The sequence below is a fragment of the Petaurus breviceps genome, unplaced genomic scaffold (assembly GCF_028583685.1).
Source record: "Petaurus breviceps papuanus isolate PSGF00001 unplaced genomic scaffold, PetGlider_PUasm1.0 183, whole genome shotgun sequence".
In the NCBI taxonomy this organism is placed as follows: domain Eukaryota; kingdom Metazoa; phylum Chordata; class Mammalia; order Diprotodontia; family Petauridae; genus Petaurus; species Petaurus breviceps.
In genome coordinates, this window is record NW_027185791.1 from 25765094 (window position 1) to 25789490 (window position 24397).

Here is a 24397-nt window from a genome sequence, read left to right on the forward strand (position 1 = left end):
AATTCACTTTCCAAATAACTGAAGAACAGTTATCCCTGAGGACTCAAGAGAGAAAAAAAAAATATATATATATACATATATATATATAAATATACATATATATATAATTGATAAGGAGCATTATAAATCCCCCAACACAGGGAAAACATTGTTATATGAATCCAGATTGAAATGGATTCCTTTGAGCAAAGAATGAGCTAAGCAGTGGCATAAAGGAGCCTGAAATTTGGTAAGACAGATCACAGATCTGGAAAGATGGAAGAAGTCTCAGCAGACAACAAGACCAGCCCATTAAGGGAAAGAATCTCAACTATAAAATACCCAATCATTGGTCATCCAACCTCCCATCCACCAGTTCAAGTCCAAGTTAAGAGGGTTCTAATTGTTGGCAATTTTTTTCTTACATCACATTTAAATTGGTCTGTAGCCCTCTCAACTCAAACAGAGGAAATGTTCTTCCTCCTCCACATCATGGTCTTTCTAGTGCTTAAGCACAGATCTCATGTCCTCCCTGAGTTTTTCCTTGGGTTCCATCACCTAATCATCGTGTCAAGATCTTGAAGCCCTTTACCATCTTGAAGAATCCTGGGATAATAGAGCTTGAGCATGCCCATGAATCTTGTGAAGAGACACAAAGAAATGAAGAGAAAAAATACCACAAAATGTTATTTCTGGATATGGCGATGGAGGTCATCATCTCTAATTCCATATGGAAAAGCACACAAACAAACTGAAATTTAGAAAGGCTAAATAAATTTTCTAAGTTTTCATGGGACTATAAGCTGGCTTTCCAGATTCCGAATCTAATATTCTACTAAGACAGATAGACAGACAGATGATATAGATATCGACATATGTATGGAAATAGATATGTAAAGATATACATATCTCCATATATGCATATATACATGTTTTCTTAGTTATAAAAAATCATTGCATTTTAAAAATCTTTTTTAAATGGATGATAATAAAAAGAGGGAGAAAAGAAAATAGATTAATGAAAGGAAATTATGTTTATGATATTATTCAGAAGAAATAAGGAAGCACTGCCAGGGAAATGCTTTTGATTTAATTCTAAAACTCTATCTGAAGCTCCCTGAGGAGAGTGATTGTGTCGCTTTTCATGACTGTATTGCTAGTGCCTTATATAGTATGTGCTGGACAACTGATAAAGTTGAGTTGAAATGAATTATTTCTGAAGAGCCTTCTGTCTTAGGAGTCACAGAGGTGGAATACAATTATATATAAGAAATGGCTCATTCCTTAATACACGGATTCCCACCAAATTGCAAGCTCACCCCTGTATGTGCAATCCAACAAACATGTATCAAGCACCTCTTGTGTCCAGAGTCCTGTGTCATTACCTCTAAATTAAAAGACCTCTCCACCTCCTCTTGAACAAGCCATACATATGACATTTAAAATTCCACATGTCAGATTTTACCTGCCTCAGGAAGCAGCCCTTGGACAAGTCCTCCTCAGTCTGATTATGCTTCCACTCAGCAGCCGCTCCGCACCATAAACTTAGCTCGTGCTATAGTAGTTAGCCCTTCTGCATGGCTATTCCGGGGTGAGGACATTCTATAGGTGATATATACTCTGAATAGATATCTTTTTTCACTCGATATCCTGGAAGTTCTGCCGGAGGTTATATGTTTTCTGCGGTTCTTTTTGGTTTGTTTTGGTTTTGTTTTGAGACCATTTTCAGAACTAGGAAGTATATAGAAAATAGTCGATAAATTCTGACTTTCTTAATGAATGAATGAATGAATAAGCAAATGGCTGTCCTTGACCACCACAGCACATGGAGCTCATGCATATCTTTTGCAGTGCTGGCTTTATGCACAAGCAGAGCATGTGGCCATCTACAAAACCCCTCCTAAGAGTGATAAAAACCTCATCTCAGAAGCAACAACCAAAGGCCTTTCCCAGGCATTCATATCCTGAAAGTGATTCCTGGGGTCGAGCATTCTTTCTAGAAGATCCCTCTGAAATACAAGTATGGTAACAGCAAGGGGTGACACAGTAACCCACTTCCTAAGACACTATTAATAGGGCTCAGTTTACCAGGTTATGCATGTCATTCATCAATCAGCAAGATCCAGATGGATCAGGACAGAGGAAAGGTACATTTGATAAAATTTGAATGAGGGAAAGTCAAGGTTAAAAGGTTGAAAAGTGAAAAAGAACTGAAAACATGTTGGAATGCTCAGATAAGACAAACTTAGGAAAAGGACTATCATTACTAAATGAGAAAAAAAATAAAGAATGAAATCCAGGAGCCCTTTGTTCTACTATTAGTTTTGAGATTGTCTACCTTCTGAACCTTGGGTAAATCATCATTTCTCTATGCATCAGTTCCCAAACTTATTTGGCCTACTGCCCCCTTTAAAAAAATGCTCAGCATCCTCCTGGAAATCTACTTTCTTTAGCCCTTTAACACTTTTAAAAAAAATTTACATTATTTCAAATACACATATATATATATTAAATGATGAATCTTAAATTTAATAATTTGTTGTGAATTTGTGGATTATTTTCCTGCACGGAAATTCTGATGATGTAATACCATGCCAACAATACAGTATCATATTGCAAACCAGTCATTATACTCCCATATTCCTGCTAATTCTTTCCTACGGGTGCTGGACTACACACTCACCTGCCAACACTTGCTTGTTAAGATTTGTCAGCAGACTTGACCACTGACAGGTTATAACTTGAATTTTGTGTGTTTATTTGGAAAATAATGTAATCACTATTTTAACTCTGTTATACCACAGATGAAACATGTATGAATAGTTTGTCAACAATTTCTTCTCTTCTTTCCTTATGCTTCTGCCACTCTCTTATTTTTTTTTTATTGCACCCAAGTCTACCACTTCCCCACATTTTTCCAGTGCCACCCTGGGGGCAGTATCACTCACTTTGGAGACCTCTGAGTTAAATCATCCATGAAATAAGGGGAATGGACTAAATTATCTCTAAGATCACTTCCAAATCTAACATTTTACAGTTCTGCAAGACTGGAATCTTAAGAGTTAATATCATGTTTAAAGGAAATTTGAATACAAGTCTTAGCTTTATAAGACTTTGAGCTAATCATTTAGCTTTGTTCCTAGATTTCCCAACATGTGAGTAAATTGTATTACCCCCTAATTTTTCTGACATTACAAAAATGTTTCAAGGATAATGTGTATAAAAAGGCTTAAAAATTAAAAGCATTTTGAAAATATCATACAAATTATTTCATTTATGAAAACTAGAGTCATTGAAATTATAAGTTTCAGAATAGATTTATGTGTAACAGACTTAAGAAAAATGCATTCAATATTCCTTTAACAAACTTCATATTCTATACAAAGTTCTTTATTTTAAAAATTCATGCTTGGATTTAGCATTTTTGTCATTTCATTAAAAGATGAAATGTTGAGGCGGCTAGGTGGCACAGTGAATGGAGCATCTTCCCTGGAGTCGGGAGGACCTGTGTTCAAATGCAGCCTCAGACACTTAACACTTTTACTAGCTGTGTCACAAGCCCAATTTCCCTGCATTCCACCCCTCCAAAAAGAAAAACAAATGAAATGTTTCTTTAGGCTACAGAGGGTAGTTTTCTATGGCTTAATTATATTAGGATGCCATGAAGTTCGTAGAATTTTCTAAGTGGAAAACCATCTCTGCTTATTAAACTCTAAGTAATGAAAGTAAAGGCTGCTAATAACATATAATATGACAACAAAGCAAAATAAAAATCAAATGTTAAATACCTGAAATTTAGCATGTGGCAAGTGATAACATTTTTGTTTAAATGAACAGAAGGCTATACATTTAATATTTTCATCTTCAAATTAAAAATGCAAAGGGCTCTAAAAGTAATGTTATCATTTACAGGAAAAAAAGGCTTTGCATAAAAATCAGGTCTAACTGCAAAATGACATTCAGATAGCAGATTTTTTGTTTGTTGGCTTTTTCTTTTCAAAATTCTACATTGACATTTATTTCACTTAGGCAAAGAGGAAAACACTCACTGTATGAACAGCCATATACTTCAATCCGCATCCCAATCCTGCCATTAGGGTTCCAGTCCAGAGGGATAAAGCGTAGAAACCTAGCTTTGATGGAATGTTGAAGTTTATAGTACACAACACTGTCTGCATTTGTGTTTCCTGAAAAACCCTAGAAGAAAACAAAAAAAAAAATTCAATATATCCATAAACAATTGCTTTCATCTTGTTCTCCCTGTGCCACTGAATATTGTCTAGCTCATTTTCTTAATTTAAAAAGGCCTGTTTTCTCTCTGGGCTGAGGGGAACTATACTAATCTTTAACAATAATATGAATACCTCTGCTCCAACCATGGATTAGTTACTATTGTGGGAGATTCCCCTTATATCTTTAGGTTAGTTTAAATTTCAATAGAACCATTACACTGGTTCTGAACTGTGCTTTACTCATTTTAAAGTAGCTGTACCCCTTATATAGCACTCACTTTGAAAACCCATCTTTCCCATCTCTAAGTAGGTAAAAACACATGTAAAAATTACAAGCACTCTGACAGTAATCAGATTGAAAACACTGGGAAAAACTCTTTTGCTTTATAAAAGAACTCAAGAATAAATGGTAATTGGACTCCAAATAACAAATATTACCTTAATTCCCAAGATGGGGTAAACAAAGTGAGAACTCAAGAATTCAATGTTACCAAACTTGGAAAGGACTTTGGGTAATATAGTCTTATTCAAACCTAAATAGGAATTTGTTGTATAATCATTTTATGGTGGTCATTTCTTCTTGGTTGGATGAGCTCTAGTGATGGAGACTAGAATAGGGAGGGGGGGAAGGAAGGGAATAGACATTTCTATGGAACCTGCTACATACCGAGCACTACACTAAATGATTTTCATTTGATCCTTACAATAAGGTGCTATTATCACCCCCTTTTATAGTTGAGGCCAATAGAGATTAAATGACTTGACAGGATCCCACAGCTCATAGGAATCTGAGGCTGCATTTGAACTCGAGTCTTCCTGAATTCATCCTCTTCCACCAGGCTGCCCTCCTGAAGTATCCCATTCTGCTTCTAGAAATTTCTAATTGTGGAAAAGTTGGCTCTCTGGAGAGGATAAATCCCCTGAGTTCTGCTGAACAAATCATGCCCTGAAAGATCTGTAATCCCCTTGTTGATGGCTGAGTAGCAGAGAAAATGTTTCTAAAGATTGCTGCTCAGTAATCTTTATTCAGGAGGAACAAGCAAATGTAATGAGATCATCCCACAGGACATGCAGAGAACTGGCCTTCCTGCTTCCAGTTCTCTACATGTACTCACTCTCACTGAATCACTACGAATAAATGCATGTATATCCAGATACTTTCTTTCAACTACAAAAAGCAGCAATTTTATTGACCCCCTGGAATACTCAATAGGATATTAAACAAAAGTGTGCCAGAGCAACATCTATGTTGTAAAAGATGGTAAGATCATAGTGATAATGGTAATAATCCCAATACTAATGAAGATGCAAATCAATAGAAACGATCAAAGGAAAGGGTAGAAAATATACAACACAGCACTGCAGACTGCAAAAGTTGGGGACATGACCTGATGGCTAGAATTATATATGAGAAGCTTACTATCTTTCATGAAAGCCTAGATAATAGCTCCTCGTACCCTCAATACAAACCTAGAATATCTTGGAGAATTAAATCAACAAACTACTAGGAAACACAAATCTAATGGCTGCCCAAAGATGCCTGCTTCAATAATCTAAAAAAAAACCTTAAGAATATCAATCAATAAACATTTATTAAGCATCTACTACCTGCCAAGCTCTGTGCTAAACACTAAGATTATGGGGGAAAAAAAGCAAAAGGCAATCCTTGTCCTGAAGGTGCTTACAATCTAATGATGACATGGAAACAGATATCTACAAAGCAATAAATAAATAAGACCAAAGCAAAATCTCCAAGTTTCATGGATTAAAAAGTTTTCAAAATAGAAACAAGCAGCAGAAAAAATCAAAATCATATAAAATACATAACATATGGGAATATGGATAAGATACACATCATTCCCATCGCCCTAAATATGCTTAGAGTTTCACTAAGAATGTTTGCAAAAGATGAACATTCACCCTAATACTTCTATTCAACTATATATATATAGAGAGAGAGAGAGATAGAGAGAGAGACAGAGAGAGAGAGAGACAGAGAGAGAGACAGAGAGACAGAGAGAGAGAGACAGAGAGAGAGAGAGAGAGACAGAGAAAGAGAGAGAGACAAAGGGAGACAGAAAGAGTGAGACAGAGAGGGAGAGACAGAGAGAGACACAGAGAGAGAGGGAGAGTACGAGAGACAGAGACAGAGAGATGTATATAAAACTCTACCTGTGTAATAGTTCCTCAAAATGCTAAATGGAAAAAAACAATTACAGTGCAGCAACTTGTCCTGGAAAAATGTCCATCTGGATTCCAATGTGCTTTTTTAACAATGACAACTCTCATAACATGCATTTATTATACACAAATGTGTCACATAAATTATATAATGTGTTTGGGAAAGATTAAAAGCAAAAGGAAAAGGTGATGGCAGAGGACGAGACGGATAGATGGTATCATGGAAACAAACATGAATTTGGACAGACTTCACAGAGAAAATAGAGGATAGAAGAGCCTGATGGGCCGTCGTCAATGGGGTCACAGAGTCAGCCATGACTGAAAACAACAAAAATGTTTGCAAAGAGCTTTTTAACCATTATCTCTTTTATGCTTATACCAACTCTGTGAGATAGGTACCAATATCTCCATTTACAGATGAGGAAACTGAGTCTCAGAAAGTTTAAATTCCTTCACAAACACCAAATAGTTAATAAGTGGTGGAATTAGAATTCAAATACATGTCTTCTGACCCCAGAATCAGTCTCTTTGTATTGTGCCACACACACTCTTCCTGGATATTGGGTTTAGGGAATATGTTGTCGTTTGTAAAGTGGATGGGCTCTTCTTTATTGCTGCTCTCCAATTATTTCAGTCACACCCTACTCTTCATGCCCCTATTTTGGGTTTTCTTGGCAAAGAAACTGCCATGGTTTGTCATTTCCTTCTCCAGTTCATTTTATGGATAAAGAAACTGAGGCAAACAAGGTGAAGTGATTTGTCCTGGGTCGCCACATTCAAATGTTCAAATCACACTCAGGAAGATAATTGTTCTTGACTCCAGGTCCAGCACTCTTACCTATCCACGCGGCCACTAAGCTGCACTTGCCTTACTTAGCTAAAATGCACTGAAACAAGAACACAGAAGTCATGCAACTGGTCCTTTTTCTCTCAAAGTGTGCTTTGGGGAACTTGAAAAGCTAGTAAGAAATTGTGAATAGCTCAGTTCGGTTCACCCACAATATTGGAAAACATTACATCAAATGCACAATTTATTGACAGTGTACATCGGTAGTTACTGGACCAGAATTACTGGAGGAATAGGTATCAGTAGAGGAGTGAAAGTTCATTATGAATCATGTCATTCTGGCTTAAAGCTGCCAGAAAAATCTAATGGTCTCCCAGGCTACATTAAGAGAGTCATAGGTCAGGATGAAGGAAATGATACATATCCCACTGTGCTCTACCTTGGGCACACATACATTCTAGGTGTTGTGTTTAGTCCTTGGAGTCACGTTATCAGGCTAACATTTTTTTAACCTGAAAGCCATACAGTAAAAGGTGAAAAGATTGTTGAAAAGTATTTTCATATTGTGAGATTCTGCATTTCTGAAATAATATTGTTTCAATAGTCACTTAATGGGTAGAAGTATTATTAATTATCAGAATAGAGACATGAAGCTGCTTCATGCTGAATGAATCATTTTGAATCTATGCAGCCGGATAGTATAGTGGATAGAGTGCAGGACCTAGAATCAGGAAGATTTGTGGTTCAATCCTGCCTCAGACACTTATCTACTCTACGATCCTGAATAAATCACTTAACCACCCTGAGCCTCAGTTTCCTCATCTGTAAATTGGGTATAATAATAACATCTACCTCTGATGGCTATTGTTAAAGATCAAATGACATAATAAATGTAAAGTACTTTGTAAACTTTAAAATCACTATCTGGCTATTAGCTTATACATCATTACCAGCTTCTAATGGAATATTATTTTAGACTAGATCTGGGATTTTATTGGTATAGGGAACTCACAAAGAGGATAATCCCTCTGCAATTTATAGTTTTAGGGATTCATCTGTTGTACTAAATGCCCTAGATTGCCCCATTAGTATGTGTCAGAGACCAGACTGAAGCCTAGATATTAAAGTCAGTAAATTTTCCTAACTTTGTGGCTGGCTTTCTATCCAGTACTTCATGTTGCCTCTCCTTGGAGAAGTATAAAACTAAGTATGAAGCCAGTTTTCCAGTGTGCCATAGAGAAAAACAAACAAAAAATAAAATAAAAACAGAAACTTGCATTTGGAGTCAAATGATATGGATTTAAGTCCCAAATCTGTCACTTACTAACAAGCATGACCTTAGGTGTCAGTTCCTCACTTGTAAAATGCAGGAGTTGAACTAGATGGCCTAGAAGTTCCTTTTTTACTATGATCCTACCTATAATGAATTTAATATTTACAAAAGAAATAAAATCTTCTATGCTACTCTATATACATAAAATTAAAAATCTTTTTTTTTTGCATGTGAATTTTATTATTTTGAAAGCACATAAAGAAGACAATCAGATTTTCATTACAAAAGTGTTTTGGATTTAAATATTTGCTGAAAATATCTTCCCTGCAATATGTTTGTGAACTGGAGCAGAGCGACAAAAATGATGGATTAAATTCAAATTCGCAACACATCAAGATTTTAACCACGCAGTGATTGTCCAGGAAGGTTTGTATTTTCTGAAGTATCATGGTCAGTTGCTTTTTCACAATAAAGATGACACTTCTCCCTTAGCCAATTGTCACAGCCTCAGTGGAATTAGTGCCTTCAGTTTATCCTCTTCTGGATCCTTAACACAAGTGTCTGAGGAATATTCCTAATGCCTCACTAGGATCCCGTCCTGCCTTTCCCCCCAAACCGTGAGTGGTTCCCCTTGTGCGCCATCTAGAGGAAAGCATACGACCAAAGCTGAAATAAATAATCCCTCACTCTTTCTGTTTGCCATCCATACCGTACTGATTGAGTACATTGGACATTTATAATGTATAAAGGACCCTCTTCGTAACAAGGAAATCTTTTTTATTCCTCTACAATTTTTCTCAAAAAAAAAAAGCTATTTCCAAGTCTTCTGTCATACCCCAAGGCTTCCTACACTTATTCCTCTCCATCTCTCTCTGATGAGGCCCTCACCCCTTACTTTTAATGATAAAATTAAAGTAATGTGATGTAAAGCCCACTCCTGCACTGAATGGACATGCTCCTTCAGTTCAGTCCTCATTACCTTTCATCCAGATTATTTCAAAGACCTCCTGATTGACTTCCCTGCCTCAACATTCTGACTGTTCTAGTGACACCTTATACAATGTGGCCAATGTGATTTCTTTTAAGTGCTGATCTGACTCTTTTACTCTCCTCTATAAACACCTACGACTCCCTCTAGAATAAAATATAAACTTCTCTGTTTAGGTTTTAAAGCTTTTTACAATCTAGATCATCTTTCTAGCCTCATCGGAAATTACATCTCCTTTCACACTCTGTTCCAGGTAAGCCAGTCTAGTTTTCTCCTGCTAATACTCAATCTCCATCTCTATGCCTCTGCTCTGGCCATCTGGATGGAATGGACACCCTCCTCAACCATGATTATATCATCTTTTTCTTCACGATATAACTCAAGCATCACTTACTACATGAAACCTTTTCTGACAGCTCCCCTCTTTTAACCAACTGCTAACACTGTCCCTTTCAAACTATATTGTACTTACCCCATCTTTCTTTTCTCTCTCTCTGTCTCTGTCTCTCTGTCTCTGTCTCTCTCTGTCTCTCTTTGTCTCTGTCTCTGTCTCTCTCTCTCCCCTTCCCTCCCTCTTTCTCACATAAATTTGGTGTGTGTGTGTGTGTGTGTGTCTGTTTGTAATTAAAAATGGAACTTCTTTGAGAAAAGGGCATTCTTTCATCTTTTTGCAGTGTAACTACTAGGTGCCATTACTGTAGAGTGCTAAATTTGGAATCAAGAGGACCTGAGTTCAGTCCACCTGCTAGAGAAATTTACAGCCTGTCAGATTAAGTTTCTTCACCTATAAAATGCGGTAATGACAGCACCTGCCTTCCAGAGTTGTTTTGAGAAACAAATGAAATAACATATGTAAAGTGCTTTGTAAAGTTTATGTCACTATATAGATATTATTATTATTTTATTGTTTTCCCAGTGCCTAGCACAGTTCCTGGCATATAAGAGCTTAATAAAAGCTTGTGGATTAATTAAGTAAAAACTGATTCTAGCATTTGAGACTATCCATACTTTGGTGCTAAGTGACATTCCATCTTTGCCTGATGTTATATCCCTTCAGGTTGTCTCTATTCCAGCAAAACTAGGTTCTATCCCCCTTTTTCATTCTGTGTGCTCCTAACTCTATGTCTTTGTTGATGCCCTTCCCTCTCTCACCCCCCGTGTCCTGCAGAACTCTCTTATGTACTTAAGGTATTCCTGAACTATCCCTTATAATCTCCCTTTTATCAAATTTCATAGAGCATTTTGACTATTTCTCTCCTTTGAACTCATATCCCCTTTGTTTTATTAACATATGTACAAACACCGCAAGCCTGTTTACCATGGTTATATTACATATCATTTTTACCACCATTTGGATATAACCCACTTGGGAGCAGACTGCCAACTGTTTGCAGTCTATTATCTAGCATGTTGCCTGGCAAAGAGTAGAGCCTTAACCAGCTTATTTGGTTAAACATCAGTTAGTCAAGTTTTTTTTTTTTTCAGTGCCTTCTCTAAGTTGCATACATACTATATAAGCAGTGTGAATACAAGTACAAAGAGTCAAACAACCAGTAATATGGTAGTGTATGTAACATAATGTAATAGAAATGATGTTGGACTCGAGAAAACTTTGGCTCTGATCTTGTCTCATACTGAGTGACCATGACTAACAACCTCTCTGAGCTCTCAAGATTCACTAGGGACATTAAGATTACAGTAATGGTTACTGATCTGGGATGCTACGGTCAGTCCTTACACTTTGTCAAAATCACATGTCCTACCAGACTGACCCAATGTATGCAAGCATTGTGATAAAGACTACAGGCTTACAAATGTGCACAGACCCTGTTGTCATAGCAGGAAGTGGATTCTAGAAACAGGGAAATCAAATAATAGGAAAGTCATGGTCTTGGAAGAAGTAGTCTCTAAAGAAAAATCCAAGGATATGGGTTATGACTGGATACTTTATAAACTCCCTATCCTGCCTCTTGATTTTTCTTTAGTTATTCAGCAAAAAATTAAGATTGCAGGGGGCAGCTAGGTGGCGCAGTGAATAGAGCACTGTCTCTGGAATCAGGAGGACTTGAGTTCTAATGTGACCTCAGACACTTAACACTTACTAGCCATGTGACCTTGGGCAAGTCACTTAACCCCAATTGCCTTGGATTCTCCCCTCCAAAAAAAAAAAAAAGATTGCTGGAAAGGCATACACCATTTCTTCTTTTGATCAACATAGGGACAGATAACATAGGGAGAGCTAGGTGGTGCAGTGCATAAAGTTCTGACCCTGGAGTCCGGAGGACCTGAGTTCAAATTCAATCTCAGACACTTAACACTTACTAGCTGTGTGATCTTGGGCAAGTCACTTAACCCCAATTGCCTTGCCTTCTCTCCTTAAAAAAAAAAAAAATCCAACGATAACATAGATTGTAAAGTGAGGTGAGAAACAAAAAAGCTTGTGGAAATGAGGAAGGTGACCACTCTGACTAGTTAAGCAGAGCAAGGTGTTATTCCCAATCAGAATACAGCAAATAATTCATAAAGTGGAAAATATATATGCAGAACATTAAATTGAATTTTATTACAGACAATATTATAGAATAAGGTAGTTGATGCTTTTTTATTGTTGAGGGGTCAATTGGCTCTCAATGCAAAAAAAAATAATTAGATGAAATACTTCTGTATTTTAATCTTCCAGAATTTTTTTTATTATATATTTAGTTAAAAAGCAATACAGGTTTTAAAACCTCCTTCATTTCATTTCAAAAAGTAGGAAAAAAACTTCAAAAGAATATATAATTTATAACTATATTTTCACTTCTGTGCTTTCTACAGACCATTAACAAGAGTATATAGAATTCCTTTAAGCTTCTAGTTTTAAATATCATTTAATTTGCCATCCATTGTACCATTAAGAACTCCATTAAAATATCTTTTATTTTACCTTGAAAATTACAAATGAAAATGCTGCTTTGACTACCATTATACATTCAACTACCAAATAACCTCTTCCCAAAAAAAACCCATTAGAATTGTCACAGATTTTATAACTGATTATTCTTCACTTATCTCTACATCACATTAATATGGTGCTGACCAGAAAATTGATTATCTTTCAGAATGTTTCAAACTACCATTTATGCATCAATTTCATCACCAAAAATTTTCCCAAGACATGAATTAAAAATTCATGTTAGAGAGGAAAGTATGATCAGTTAGCCCTCCCAAACTAGTTTTTCCCCAGCTGAAATAAAATGTGTTATTGTCCTTAACTAACTTTTCAGATTTACTTTATTCACAAGTAATGGTTCATTGAGTAAGAAACCTTATAAAATATGAAACTTTAACAGATTGAACAACCTTCCTAATCTAGTAATTTACAACTCATGAGATAATCTGTCATTTTGGACTCAAAGGTTCTAATTTCCATCCTTGAAGCTCTGTTTTTATTTAACTAAGAGCCAGGCAAGCTTCACATGATTCATAAACCCTTTTTCACCAATAAAAAGATGCTTCAGTGTGCCTAACAGTAACACTTTATATTAGCATAAATGCTATTGAAGGTCATTTTATGCTCTGAAAATAAAGATTTATGCATTTTAGGTATCCCCCCCCATACACATATAATTCTAACTGGAAAGTAAATTATGTTAATCACATACAATTTGTAAGAATTGATCATCCAAAAATTTTAATAACATTTTCTAAGATGCTTAATTTAAAAAAGGCACACAAATTCTGTAGATATTGATCACATTATTGTAATCAAGGAAGGTGAAATCTTTGTTTTGTAACAGAGGGATATTACAGCAGAAAGAGCTGGGGATGCAGCTGCACTTCCTGTATGCATAAGAGAAGATGTGAGTAGTGAAATGCATGGAATTAAGAATATCAAAAAGGCACATGCCTGGGGAAAAAAATGATCAAGTTCACATTGTACCTTGAGCTACTTTAAAGTTATGAAAACATGCTATTCAGAGTGAGGAAAGAAAAGGTTTAAGTGGCACTTAGTCACTCCTATCTTGTCAAGGAAAAGTGCATCTCTTGCTCACACTGACATGCTGTTTTTCTAATGAATGATCTTTGAGGGAGTGGAAGGTGACTGGAAAAAGCAGAAACTTGAGAACACTCACAAAAGGAACACTTTTGACAACATGGAACCTTTTCCTCTTTCCTATGGTCTCTACTGATTATATACAGCCATGGCTCCCTATAGACAGATCTAGGTGAATACTTTTTCCCACAGACTATCCTCTATTCCTCTTCTCCTATTATCAGACCTAGGATCTTTTGTACAAAAACACGTTTCCAGGCAGTGAAAAGGGGAGACTACCTTTGCTGGATTGAAGTCCACTATTACTGTGAGATTGTGCTGTAATCAGGGGTGTTATCAATCTTGGGGTCCTGCCTGACTCCCAGCTTTAGTCCTGACCTTCGCTACTTGGCCCAGTGCTCTGCACCCAAGAGTCCACAGTCATTTGTTTCTGAACAGAGAATGTTCTTCATCTCCTCCATTCCTCTCTAGGCATGATCAATTAGTGAGCTGTTTAAATATATAATAATAGAGTTTTTGTTGTTGTTTGGCTTTTTTCAGTCATGCCTGATCCTTCATGACCCCATCTCAGGTTTTCTTAGCAAAATACTGGACTGGTTTGCCATTTCCTTTCTGCAGCTCATTTTACAGATGAAGAAACTAAGGCTTAAGATAACTAGGGGTAAGTGACTTCCCAGGGTCACAAAGCTAGTAAGTGTCTGAGGCTAGATTTGAACTCAAGAAGATGAATCTTTCTGACTCCAGGCCCAGCACTCTGTCCACTGTGAAACCTAGCTGTGTGTGTGTGTGTGTGTGTGTGTTTACATTTTATAATATTTAATTTTATAGACATTCATATACATGCACATGAACTATTATAATTACATGTGTATATCTATTAAAATACTTAGAAATAGGGGCGGCCAGGTAGCACAGCGAATAAGAGCACCGACCCCAGTGTCGGGATGACCTGGGCATTGAATCCAGGCTCAGACACTCAGTACCCACCCAGAAACACCTGGCCGTGTAACCTTGAGCAAGTTATTTAACCCCAATTGCTTTAAAAAAAAATGCTTAGAAACAAACAAAAACAGGTTTAGTTTCTCTAGCCCACAAAGTAGTAAATAAAAATGGGCAAATAGCACCTAATGACTGACTCTATGAGAAAGAAGAAAGTTGTGGGAAAGAAAGAATCATGTCTCTCACCCATGCAGTGACCAAACCAACACATTGTATCCGCCAGCTTTTCCTGAACTCCAGGCTCTGCTTTCTAACCTCTCTCCTGTTTGACTTCTCTTTCTTCTTGTTTCTTGGGTGTTCTCTCTGCTGAGCTTCCATATCTTACACCCATCAGCCCCTTGCACGAGGTGGGTGGAGCATGTTTAGGAGATGAGGTTACTGACCATTCAGCATCAGACCCCTGCCTCCCTCCCCTCCACCTTCTCTACTCTAAAGGCGGGTACAGTATCCCCCCCATCACTCTGTCTCAGATAAACAACAACCAAAACAAAGACTCCTAGAGAAGGAAAAAAAAAACATTAAGAAAAATAAATAGGTTACGAATTACATTTAAAAGAAAGATAGAAAAGGAAGTAAAACAAAGCATAACAGCTAGCATTTATAAATCACTTTAAGGTTTGCAAAGCACTTTACTGATGTTATCACACGTGTCCAACAAACTGACGAGGCCGGTGCTATTATTGTCCTGTTTTATAGACAAGGAACCTAAAATTGGGTGACTTGCTTAGAATCACACGGCGATGGTCCGAAGTGGATGTAAACTCTATTCTTTCCTGCTCTAGACTCAGTGGTCTTTACACTGTGCCACCTGGATGTCCAGTGTCCAGGGTTCTGAATTCATACAAACAAAATTAATTGAATTCCAAAAAGATGGGGTAACAGTACTGCAGCTGTGGGAGACTTTATGATTCTCTTGTGAGAATCATGTGATTCCCAGAGATGGGTAACTTGAAGAAAAAATATTTTAAAAAATAAAAGAACTAAATAAAATGCTCGAGAAGTTAGACCTGAAAGACTTATGATATCTCTTGATTGGAAACATTAAAGTATACACATATTTCTCAGCTCCACATGGTAACTTTTCATAAATAAACTTGATTCTAGGGAATAGAGTCTATTTTATTTACAGAGTCTATTTTACCCAGTTTTTGTCTAAATAGTTTACTCTATCCTGGAAATTTTCTATATAGGCTTTATTCCTATTGCTATTTTTGCCTGTATTCTTTTTTTTTTTTTAAGCAATTGGGGTTAAGTAACTTGCTCAAGGTTACATGGCCAGGTGTTTCTGGGTGGGTGCTAAGTGTCTGAGCCCGGATTTGATCCCCAGGTCAGCCTGACACTGGAGCCGGTTCTCTTACTCACTGTGCTACCTGGCCGCCCCTTTTGCCTATATTCTTACCAACCTTCCAGAAACCCAGGTCTATGATTTCATGATCATGTTGGAGTCTTCCCTGTCTCTTAGTCTTTGCATTAAACTAATTGACAAATCTTGTAAATTCTGCTTCCAACACATTGCTCACATCTGTCCATTCACACAACCACCGCCTAATTGAGGCCCTCAGCACTTCTTAATTGGACTAACTACTGCCACAGCTTTCTAATCTCCCTGCCTCCAGTCTCTTCCCTTTGTAACCTGTTCTCTACATAGCTTCCAAAAGGATATATGTAAAACACAAGTCTGCTGCTTAAGAAGTTCCAGTTTCCCCTTCAGTCAGGATAAAATGCACATTATTGGTCTTTTTCTATTTAGTTTTCAAAGTTCTTCATAATCTGACTTCAAGTTACCTTTCCAGGTTTATAGCACACTATTCACCTTAATGCCCTGTGTAGTCTAACCAAAATGAACTCTTGGTTCTTTCTTACACATGACCTTTTAGACTCTGGAGTCAAAGGATCTGACAAATCAGACCTTTGAAGCTTAGTGCTTATATAACGTGGGGCAAGTCCTTTAACCCCCATGAGATTCAGTTTCCTCATCTGTAAAACGAAGGGGCTGAATTAGATGGTCTGAGTCTCTTCCAGCTCTGAATCTGTAATCCTGTTGTGACAATCTTTTGGACAAGGCTTGGTGTGGTTACTTTATGAAAGGGAGCCAGGTTACTGAAGACCCTAGGAAGTCTATTTGTTTCCGGTTCAGATAAAAAGGAAGCTACAGAAGGACTAGAGCTGGAGGGTGGAGTTTTCCCTTCCAATACAACTAAGAATCTCTCTAGAGAGGGACAGAGAAAAGACTGGGATTGAGAACTGGAGAGAGTAGTGACAAGTGTAGTGGAAGCCTAGAAATAAATATAAGGGACTTTCCAGAACACTGATATTGCACCTTCTGGCGACTGGAGCCTTTCTCTTTCCATACATAGCTCAGCTGATTGAAAGTACCCATCAGGGAGTCACTAAATGATGGCTACTTGGAGAAACCACTGGATTTACCTTCCTTGCTTTTCTTCCTCTGTTTTATTGCCAAGTACAATGGACAGCAGGATTCATTACTAAGTGATTCTTTGCTATTTTAAATTTTGCATACAGGTTATTTTCATTTTTTTTTAAATGGCAGTTTACTAAATAAAGATAAGGTGGTTTTAATTGCATCCTGAAATGTGGTTTTTGTTTTAGAAAATGTGGGGCTTATGGTTAATTGATTACATTAAATTCAATTTGCTATGAGACCACCCTCAGAAAATGTTGTGGATTTTATTTGTAATCTGTGTTTTTAAGCTTCTTTAGTATTGCAGAGAAAAGCCACATGGAACAGGGACTTTTACTCTAACTTATAACCCTTACAAGTAATGATTAGGTTATCAACTAGTAGAAATTTCCATTTGCACCTGGAACCTTTGGATTTGTAATAGAAATAGAGACCTCAAGGGAAGGTCACCTTGATGTGGCCAGAGTAGGTAAAGAAAGGTGTAGTCAATTCTGCCCACTTTCCCCAAGGGAAAAGGAGAAGTAAAAATGCTTCTCATTCAAAATCCATTCCATAGTGCCTATACTGGACAACAAAATCTTCCACCTCCCTTTGAAAATGCTGTCTTTCATCACGACTAGAAAGCACTGGCTCTTCATCTCAGATTCTTAGAATTACAAACTTCCTCAAAGGTCAGGTCAGGGGCTACTATTGCAAAAAGCCTATCCTGATCCTGCATTGTCCCTGGGAAGTTTGCAAATCTTTTGTATTTTAATTTTCTGTGAAATTTTTTTTTCACTCAATAAAATGCAATTTTCATGCAGGCAGGGACTGTTTCATTTTTGCTTTTTATCTCATACATCCCAATCACTTAGAAGAGGTACTTAATGAATTCTTTTAAAATTTAATACGTTCTATAAAAGAATTTCCCCTTTTGTTCATTGTTATGGGAGAACCTGTGACTGTCTCCTTTAGAATACTGCCACAATCTACCCTTCTTTTACAAAGATAATGTTCCTTTTCTGCCATCAGTATCGACTTTTATTTCTTATTTCTAACACAGTGATAGTTTGTGCCAAATCATTGCATCATTTCACCTAGGTCCCATTATGGTTTATGACACACATTTGTAAGATCTAAGGTTAGCAGTTCAGCCAATGTCAATGAAACAAAATGAAGCTAACTACAGCATATGTATGGTAAATGAATCCTGACTTTCACCTTGTTGACCCTATAATCTAACCAACTGAGCTTAACTGACCTAACAGGAGAAAGGCAATGTGGTTTATAAGGGGAAATCACATCTGAATTAAATTCTCTAAGGGCAGTATGTGGACAAAGGGGAATTATTGATTGCAATTTAAGCAAGCTCTCAAAAGCCATTGAGAATGTTAAACACCAAAGACTGTTTTTAAAAATAAGCTCCAGTAGAATTAATTTCTTCAATGAAAAAAAACCGGATAGAGTGTAAAAAAAATTTATATATATATATTATATATAGTGGTTAAGACATTTATAATTGTTCAGAAAAAAAGCAGCATACAGGGTGATCTCTAAGCCTGAAGGTAATATTACATTTCTCTGAAATGCCAAATTACCTGAGATACACGATAATATTTTTTTTTTCTAATAGTAGGCCCTTCACAAAGCCTGACTCAAGTGTCTTATCATGTTGTGATGATGACCCTGATTTTCCAAAGACTGCTCCATTGGGACAATTTCAGCAAATGGCTGGCATGCTAGAAAAGTTTGTATCATACGTTATATCCCTTTCAAACTGAAATACTTGCTATCCCTTGAATCTATATCGAGCTTTCTGTTTGTGTTCTCTTCACAGACATTTCCTATGTTTGCCATATCCTTCCCTCCAAGTCCATTTGCTGAATTTGTTTCTGTCTTTCAAAGCCTAGCTCACACAACAAACCTTCCATGAAGTCTACCTGATTGATTCTTTCCTTCCTTGGATGGACCTCACAAACTACCCATTTCATATCTGTTATAGAGTTCTTTGTGAATAAGCGTCTTACTTACTGTAGTATATGGTAGACTCACTGAGGTCATGAATCATGTCTTATCTAATCTCTGCTATTTTGCCTAGGAACTATCAGCGTGTTCTGTTCATAGTAGGTGATTAATAAATATTTAATAAATAAATATTAATAAATATTTAATTAATAGAATTAGATACCAGGCAATGGATTTCTTGAAACCACCAACAATGAATGAATAAATTAGTACAATAAAAAACACTAACACATAGATCATGCATTCACTTCTCATGAGGAATAGTTCATATTCTAGTAGTTCCTAAAATGTTTAGATAATATTTTGTGAATAATATCCAGACAGGAACCCTGCATTCCATTCCCAGTTCTCCAAAAGCTTAGGAAAACACTCAGCCACTGGATAATGATAGAAACAACAAGGACATTAACAATAATAACATTTCTGTAGCACATTAAGGTTTGCAAAATCCTTTTAAAAATATCCTATTTTGTCCTCACAACACCCTCGAGACACCGGCGCCATAGATATTCCATTTTGTTGTTCAGTTGTGTCTAATTCTTCATGATGCCATAGACTGTACGGCCCATTTTCTTGGCAAGGATACTGCAGTGGTTTACCATTTTCTTCTCCACTGGTTTAAGGCAAACAGAGTTTAAGTGACTTCCTCATATAAAAATGATAGGGGTGGATCATGTGGTAGAATGGAAAACAGGACTGGGATTGGCACCAAAGTAAACAGGCTCAAATTCCCGTTCTGTTTCTTACTCTCTGTATGAGTTTTTCTAGCTCGTTTTGTGTCTAAAGTCAGGAATATACTAGATGACCTATGTGTCCCCCTTCTACTTCCTATGATTGATTATAAGTATGACTAGATTTTCTCTAGTGTCCTTTCAAGTTCTAACATTCTGGGATTCTTGGACATCAGTGGCAAACGTCTATAGATGTGTCAAACAATAAGGTACTAAATATAAAACAATGCACAGAGAGACAGACAGACACACACACACACCATGTTTAGTTGGCCTATAGGGACCATTGCACAGTGAAAGTTGCTATTTTTATTTCTGCTTAACAATGGATCCAGGTCCCTAGATCAATAGGTGCTCAATTAATAATTTAAGTGATTTCATCTGGTTTAAATCTTTTATTGAGGCAACTAGGCCTAGAGCTAGAAATGACTCTGCAGGAGTGGAGAAAGAACACTTCTTAATACCCTGTACTTCTCTGGGCACACACTGGGGAATGGGATGTAATTGTGGCCAAGACATAAGAATGTCATATGTCAAGGTGGAAATAAACTTGCTTGTTCATCGCCATGGGATAGAATTAGGAGCGATGGGTAGAAGATGAGAGAGTTAGCTTGAAGGTCAGTGTGAGGGTGAACATCTCAACAACATTAAAACAAAGATGATGTGGGCATCTTGAACAGGCCCCTCATCACTAGACGTCTTCAGACAAAAGCTTGATGACCATTTCTTGGGCACATTACTAAGTGGGATTTGGGACTCGGCCTCTCTAATGGAAATTCTAGATTCTATTATCCCTTTTGGTATAGGATACAGCCTTACCATTATGGGATACAGCTCTGATAATATATGCTTTTTAATAAGCATATAATATAGTGAATATAACCAAGAGGCACCTACCAGCATTGCAGTTTCCAAATACCTACTAAGTTTTTTCCCCTACTCCTAGCTCAGTATCTTCTTGTTTGGGTCAAGAAATTTAGTTTTAGAATACATTTTATAATAAAAATTTCTAATCACATGTCAATCAAACTATGAGTTCAGGATTGGACATTAAACACTTTAATATATGGCAAGTTATAACCTAAGTTTGAATTCCTTCAGCCTCAACTTCCTCTTCTGTAAGTGGGGATCATAAGTATGAGGGTACAGAGCTAGAGGGCGCCATACACATCATCATCTTTGCAAACCAGTGTTCTATTAGTTACCTTATAGGCACGTTTTGCAGGTCAAATGAGATAGAAAAAATTATTTTGTAAATAAAAAGTACTATTTAAATAGAAGAGGAGGAGGGAAATAATTATGGTAAAGCTGTAAGTTTGGGTTTGGGAACAATAAAAAAATATCTGCTACCATGGATGGGCAAAACAGATATAAATGTGTTAATACTTTTATTTTATAAAAGATTTTAAAATAGGAATAGTATTGATTTTCATTTGTCATCCTTGCCTACAGTTTCTCCCATGGGTGGTTCATTTCTCAGAGGGTCTCCTTATGGATGGAAACCTTTGACTGTTCAGGTTTCTGCTACCTTAAAAATAGACACTCCCTTAGGACATCTCCTCTAATTGGCTTGGATCTGTATCCTTCATTAGTAACCTCTGCTTCTGCTAGTCAACTATAAGGAGCAAAAAGATAACATTAATTGGGAAATTTAAACAGTAGGAACCCCTAAAGAGTGATAGAGGGTAGCAATCTGCTGTCCTTTTTTAATTGTCCATGAACTTCTCTGAGGCTAGCCATTTTCATATGTCTTAAATATAAAAAGAGGTTTTAAATAATTTTATTCTAATTGTGTTGTTATATTCTTCTTTGAGATGCGCTTTAACCATGTCATCTCTCTCATTTTTTCCCTTCTTTTTTTCATATGGATAATTACAGGACTTTCCCATTATATTATCAATCATCATCATCATCATCATCACCATTTACTAAAGTAAATAAGATTAAATTTAATAGAGAATAAAGTTCTGTAATAAAGATAAATGCTTGAGGAGATTAGAGTAAACATCTCCTGGGACAAAGACCTAGTTTTTGTTTCTTTGATTTTTTGTTTTTAGCAAATCAGAATTAACACAAGCTGTTGCCCACTCTAATCTCTTCCAGTATTTGTCTTTATTAAAGGGCTTTAAATTAATCTCTACTAAATTTGCTCTTATTAATTAAAGATGAGCTATACGGTTGGACATAGCATGGTAGGCAATAGAGAGTGAAGTAAGAAGCAGAGCAACAAAGTTAATTCCTGTCAATTTGCCAGCAATCTCCTTTTCTTCCTCTGTGAGTAATAATACCTCATTATGAGAAAGCTGGGATTGAGCTATAGCAGGTGGTTGAGATGGAGACATCTTTTTTATTTTGCTGTCAGACAAAGAAGAAATGTCTCCTTCTGATTTATTTGTACTTTAATTTCTCAGTGTACTACTATGAGAATTACCTGTATGTGTGTGAATTTAGGAATCATGATGAAGAATTAAATGAACATAAGAACTTTAAAACTTCAAGGTATTCCTTTCATCATATAGTGTCTCCCTACCTCAATAGATAGTCTCATGAATTGCCAAAGAAATGAATCTGGTGGCCAATCCTCTGTTCTTTTTCAGGAGGTGATCGGTGGATCCTTTCAACCTCTATTTTGCCCTCTGGTACTAAAATATCAGGGCAGTTTTCTTTGAGAACTTCCTGGAGGATGATTTCTAGGTTCTTACTTTGATCATGGCTTTCAGGCAGTCCAGTAATTTTTAAATTATCTCTCCTGGATCTAGTTTCCAGGTCAGTGGTTTTTCCCATGAGATATTTCACCTTGCCTTCTATTCTTTCATTTGTTTGGATCTGTTTAACAGCATCTTGATTTCTCATAGAGTCATTAGCTTCCATTTGCTCCAATCTAATTCTGAAGCAATGATTCTCCTCATTGAGTTTTTGAGATTCTTTTTCCATCTGGCAAATTCGACTTTTTAAGGCATTCTTCTCCTCATTGCCTTTCTGAGCCTCCTTTGCCATTTGAGTCAGTCGTTTTTTAAGGTATTATTTTCTTCAGTCAGGCTGTTGACTCTCATTTCATAATTTTCTTGCATTGCTCTCATTTCTCTTCCCAATTTTTCCTCCACTTCTCTTATCTGCTTCTTAAGGTCCTCTATGGCCTGTAACCAGCTTGTATTTTCCTTTGAAGCTTTTGGTGCAGGAGTTCTGACTTCACTGCTTTCCTCCTGTTCCATGCTTTGCTCCTTTTTGTCCCCAAAATAGGAGTGTATTGTTGGAGTCTTCTGTCTGCTTTGTTTTCTTTGCCTGCTCACTTTGCCACTCAATTACTTGACTTTTGGGCTTTTTGCCACAGTAGGACTCTGCCACCCGCCCGGGGAGCTTTGGTCCCAAACACTGGGGTTTTCTCAGTTGCTGGAGGTATTAGATGGGTGCCCTCTCTGAGGTCTCCACATGCTCTGGCAAGCTGGACACACACCCCAGGACCTCCACCCTAGACTGCAATCCAGATCCAAGCAGGTTAAAGCAAGAGCGATGACCCCTCAGACTGGTGCTTGGTCCCCCTACACTCTGCAGGCCAAGAGCTGGTGGCGCTGGCAGGCTGTGCTGGTGTCTCAGTGGTTTCTCGCTCCCGGGGTAAAAGCCATGCACTCCCACTTCCTGGGTCCCAAAGTCCAGAATGCACTGGCCTCTCACCTTGTCCTTCTCATCTATGTATTGATAAATCTGGAAACGCCCCGGCTGCTGCTGATCTGGAGTCCCTCTGGCTGGCTGCTGGTCAGGCCCGCCCTGGGGCTAAACCCTCGGTGTGAGGCTGGGCTCGACTCCCACAGCGCTGCGCTGGATTCCTGCTGGCCTGCCTGGCTGTTCTCAGCGGGAGGTTAGCTTCTCTGTGTCATTTTGTGGGTTCTGCAGCTCTAAAGTTTGTTTAGATTACCCTTTTTACATGGATTGGGGAGGGTGGAAGCTGGAGCAGCGGGAAGGTTGTGCTTCTACTCCGCCATCTTGGCTCCACCCCCTGGCCAATCCTCTGTTGATGAATCTCTCTGAGTTTAGCTGGGGTTGCCCTTGCCAGGCAGATTGATCTCCATGCCCTGAAGAGGCATCAGAGTAGGTGTTTAGTGGTTCAAACTGGGGATTATAATTTATTCTCCTTTTTCTCTGACCCCTGCTTTTATTAACTGGACTTTTGATTTCCTTAGTGTGGGGAAATATTAGTGAGAAACCTTCTTTTTCTGATGCATCTGTTTTGCAACTTAAGAATTTTAGGGGGTTGTCTGGTGGCAATGAGAGTTTACGTGACTCATCCATTGTCAGATAGACTACATAACAGGAAGGTTTTAAAACTATATCTTCCTGATTCAGGCTTATTCTCTTTTAGCCAACAATGGCTGTCTGTCTTCTGATTTCTTATATTTTATTTATCTACCAGCACAAAATACTTTTGTAGTTGATATTATGATCCTTAAGTGTGATTTTTATTTTGTGCTATAGCCAATATGTTTTCAGTGGGAAAATGTTTTTTAAAGTATGACAGAAGTCAATGGGAAAAATATGAACACTTTGGCTTTACAAATACCTTTTCAAAGCACACATAAAGCCTGAAGAGAACAAACAATGAGTTGCTTTCAAAGACTTCAATTTTTCAAGTCTTAAAATGAAAGTGTTCTATTAATATTTACAATTGTTACTCAACATGATTCTTTGACCTATGGATTACATGACAGATTGTCACAAACTTGTGGAGGATTTATTCTATGAGGAGAGAATTGGTTTTGCTCTCTGAAAG

General features: G+C 37.3%; 1 protein-coding gene across 1 annotated transcript in view; it reads right to left on the minus strand.

The window, feature by feature from the left end:
• Positions 1 to 24397, minus strand: part of CNTNAP4 (contactin associated protein family member 4) — a 598489-nt gene that overhangs the window by 238074 nt on the left and 336018 nt on the right. The window contains exon 4 of the mRNA XM_069088042.1: positions 4029 to 4176. Within this exon, the coding sequence (XP_068944143.1) occupies positions 4029 to 4176 (148 nt within the window). The remainder of the gene's footprint in view (positions 1 to 4028; positions 4177 to 24397) is intronic.